Source organism: Apium graveolens, chromosome 10 (genome assembly GCF_009905375.1).
Source record: "Apium graveolens cultivar Ventura chromosome 10, ASM990537v1, whole genome shotgun sequence".
NCBI classification, from domain to species: Eukaryota; Viridiplantae; Streptophyta; class Magnoliopsida; order Apiales; family Apiaceae; genus Apium; species Apium graveolens.
In genome coordinates this window covers 152,880,054-152,883,693 of record NC_133656.1, presented here as the reverse complement: position 1 = coordinate 152,883,693, position 3,640 = coordinate 152,880,054, and the positions used below count along the sequence as shown (strand labels likewise).

Sequence of the window (3,640 nt, the reverse complement as noted above, 5' to 3'; positions counted from 1 at the left end):
ATTGGATTGTGACTTTGCTTTCTACCCTTGCTGCAATGATGCTCACTGGTTTTTATTCATTCTGGACATTAAACAACAGAAGATCCTTTTAATTGATCCTCTAGCTGAATGGGGGGATAGTCTTAAGAGTATTTACTCTCGATATATATATGCCATGGTATTCTATGTTCTTCATAATTACTAGTCAATTTACATACAGTTGTCATTGTTGGTTACAAATTATATGAAACCAAACCTTTCTAGGAGTGCATAGTGCCAACAATGTTGCATTACTTGGATCCTTTCAGATTTGATGGATATAAGTTAAAGGTTCATTTCGTATAGGAGCGACCGATGTAGTCCAATACCTATGATTGTGGCGTGTACCTGTGCAAGTATATGGATGCTATACTTAATGGCATATCGTTGAGAGATGCTGTTTGGGAGCCTGTATTGGGTATTTGGACATTCCGGTATCGCATAGCTTGGGAGCTTTCAAAAGGGCTCGCTAGACGCATAAGTGACTATGGGATCCAACAGAGGAACAAGGGACTATAGTTTATATTTTGGATTTGTTCCGGTGTTTTCTTTGTTATTGATTATGATTATTTTTATTGGATTGATGTTGCATTTAGATTTGATGTTGATTGGTTGGTTGATTTAGATTTAGTTGAAACAGGTTGGTAAGTTATAAAAAATAAACAAGACCATGCCGTTTTTTTTCTTAAACTATGTAAATCACCCGCAATGTTGATGTTAGCAGTATAAAGGTCTGTGACCAGTTTTCTGCAGAAAACTGGCAAGCACTAGTTTGCTTGTCAGTTTTCTGCAGAAAACTGGTCACATACCTCAGCATTGAATCATTGCGGGAGAGTCATCCGTCGGAGACCTCAGCATTGAATCATTGCGGGAGAGTCATCCGTCGGATAATCAAAAGGATTATCCGTCGAGTGATATAAATCCTCATCCGTCGGAGACCTTAACATTGAATCATTGCGGGAGAGTTATCCGTCGGATAATCAAAAGGATTATCCGTCGAGTAATATAAATCCTCATCCGTCGAGTGATCATACCACGCAATGAGGCATTGCACCATACTTCAGCATTGAATCATTGCAGGAGATGTCATATTTTACACATTTTACAGTTTAGTCATATAAAAATGACTATTTTAATGTCTAGTTGCCTTTGTTAATTAAAACACATTTTTCATATTTTTACATTAATACTGCATATTTTAAATATTTTAAGTATTTTGGTGTTGGAAAATATTTAAAAAATATTAATATTACTAAACTTACTTTTGTTAACAAAAAAAGGCAGTGAGTTTTGGGTGGAGCAGAGTACCCAGCAATGAGTCATTGCTGCAGTAAGGACCTTCAGCAATGTCTCCCATTGCTGGGTGCTCTGTCACTAGTTCGCATTGACTAATTTAATGTCTAGTTGACTTTGTTGATTAAATCACTTTTTTCAAATTTTTACATTAATACTGCATATTTTAAATATTTTAAAAATTTTGGTGTTGAAAAATATTTTAAAAATATTAATATTACTAAACTCACTTTTGTTAACAAAAAGAGGCAATGAGTTTTGGGTGGAGTAGAGTACCCAACAATGAGTCATTGCTGCAGTGGGACCTCTAGCAATGTATCATTGTTGGGTGCTCTGTCACAATTCTCTTACAATATTTTAAGTTGGATAATAAGAGTTTTGGTGTTGAAAATATTTTAAACAATATTAATATTAATAATAAGAGTTGGATAATATTTTTGTTAAAAAATAACATTAATATGCAACATTAATATTATGTGTAAATTTAAATAACGTTAAAAGAACTAATGTACTACTTGTCAACAATTGTTAGGTTAAAACCTAAAAATTTCTTCGATCATGCTCCTCCCTTAGGGGACAGTTTCTTGCATCATGTTCTTCTCCGATCGCCTCACAATAATTGCACTTTCGAGGCTTGATCTTGATCTTTGAAGTTGCCGTCTCAATTCCACTTTTATATCTTTTTGTTTTCTTCCTTCATTTAGTTTTCGACGTTGGAGGATCAAATATTGGATCATGTTGGTAGTCCTCTTGAGTTTTCGCCACATGGGTTCTTTCTCTACGCTCTTCATCTGCAAAAGCATCTTTCAAGTATCTCTTCTCTCTAACAATCACACCCATTAAGTATTTATACCGTGAAACAGAACAACTACCGGAAGCAGCTAAATCTTGAAAACAATTTGCACAATACACCATACCTTAATGGTTGTGACGCACCATCATTACCAATACCGGGAGGAGCATATGGAAGAGGCCCCACAATTTTGTTGCCGTTCATTGTCCACCTACCAATGATGAGACTTTCTGGTATCTTGATTTTTTGTTTTTTGTCAAGATAACGGATTATGTGTTTGCAAATCATCCCGGAATGTTCAAACTTCTTACACGAACATTCAATTTTTTCATACATGAAAACCGTCACTCGATATTTTCTTCTGCAATTCTCCGGCAGGGTAGCCTTCTCAATCAAATACAGTTTCGACATATAAGTTCCATTGTTTTTGACACTGTTCACGATGTAACATGTACTTTTCATAAGCTCCTTTTGAAACCGTTTGAACATTTCTTTCGTGTAGATTTCGGATGCATGCATTTCCAAGGATGAGTGCAAAACTAATCTCCTTTCCAATTGTTCGCTGGCATAATCGGCTTTAACCTCCTTCAGATATTGTGTCTCCAAAGCCTTTTGGGAGTTCTCAATGAATTCCTTCAAACCGGTAGATGATTGCATATATTCATCAAAAAAAGAATTTGTAGACTCGCTTCTTGAAGTTGTAGTCATGTCGGCGGAAAAATGTTGCTTCGTGTAAGCACCAATCCATTGAGTTCTAATAGCATACATGTCATTTAACCAAGCATGATCCTCAAGATCGTACTTCTCGACTAATTGCTCCCATTTACCTTCAAATTCTGTAGGTGTCAACGACTTGTACACACATGCATTAAACTCTGTCTTGAACTCCGGATAATTTGTGTACAAATAAGACAACTTCTCGGGAAACTTACTACTTATATGCCATGTACAATACGTATACTTTGTTTGTGGCATAGGCATGACCTCGGCAATGGCATTTCCCAATGCAATGTCTTGATCAGTAATAATTGTTCGAGGCGGTTTATTGTCGACGGCTTCCAACCATGTCCTCAAAACCCACTTATACGATGCCTCAGTCTCATCCCTTACAAGTGCAAATCCAGATAGTATATTTTAATAATGGTGGTTTACGCCCGTAATAGGTATGAAAGACATACAATACCTATTCGTCCGGTAAGTTGAATCAAACGTAACCACATCACCAAAATTCTTGTACGCGTTCATGGACCGAGGATCAACCCACACCAAACCCCATACACGATTCCCATCATCTACATCCACCCGATAAAAGAAATTACCAAAACTATTTTCTTGTAGTTCTCATAACAAAAGTAATCCACACTCCGCATCACCCGAATCAAACACTCGGCGCCGAATATCACGTATGACATTATGTACGTCTTGATTAGAAAAACCAAGATTTTCAACACCCCGATTTGTCTCGCTAAGAAACTTCATTACTTTGCCCGTCTCAATTCCCGATTTGTTAAACAACTCAATCAATGATCGCGTCAT

General features: G+C 36.6%; 1 protein-coding gene across 1 annotated transcript; it reads right to left on the bottom strand.

Moving 5' to 3' along the window:
* Positions 1 to 2,007: 2,007 nt before the first annotated feature.
* Positions 2,008 to 3,640, bottom strand: LOC141691164 (protein FAR1-RELATED SEQUENCE 5-like). The gene is made up of 4 exons (XM_074495902.1): positions 3,478 to 3,640; positions 3,288 to 3,396; positions 2,229 to 3,209; positions 2,008 to 2,134 (listed from the first exon to the last, which is right to left on the bottom strand). Exons 1-4 carry the CDS (start codon positions 3,638 to 3,640, stop codon positions 2,008 to 2,010), a joined length of 1,380 nt encoding a protein of 459 aa, XP_074352003.1.

Excerpts from the sequence above, each read along its gene's own strand:
- LOC141691164 (XM_074495902.1), bottom strand. The coding sequence starts at position 3,640 with ATGACGCGATCATTGATTGAGTTGTTTAACAAATCGGGAATTGAGACG. Across the intron at positions 3,397-3,477 it reads GCGCCGAGTGTTTGATTCGG|ATGATGGGAATCGTGTATGG; the intron begins GTGATGCGGAGT and ends GGGTGGATGTAG. Across the intron at positions 2,135-2,228 it reads GGTGCGTCACAACCATTAAG|AGAGAAGAGATACTTGAAAG; the intron begins GTATGGTGTATT and ends TGTGATTGTTAG.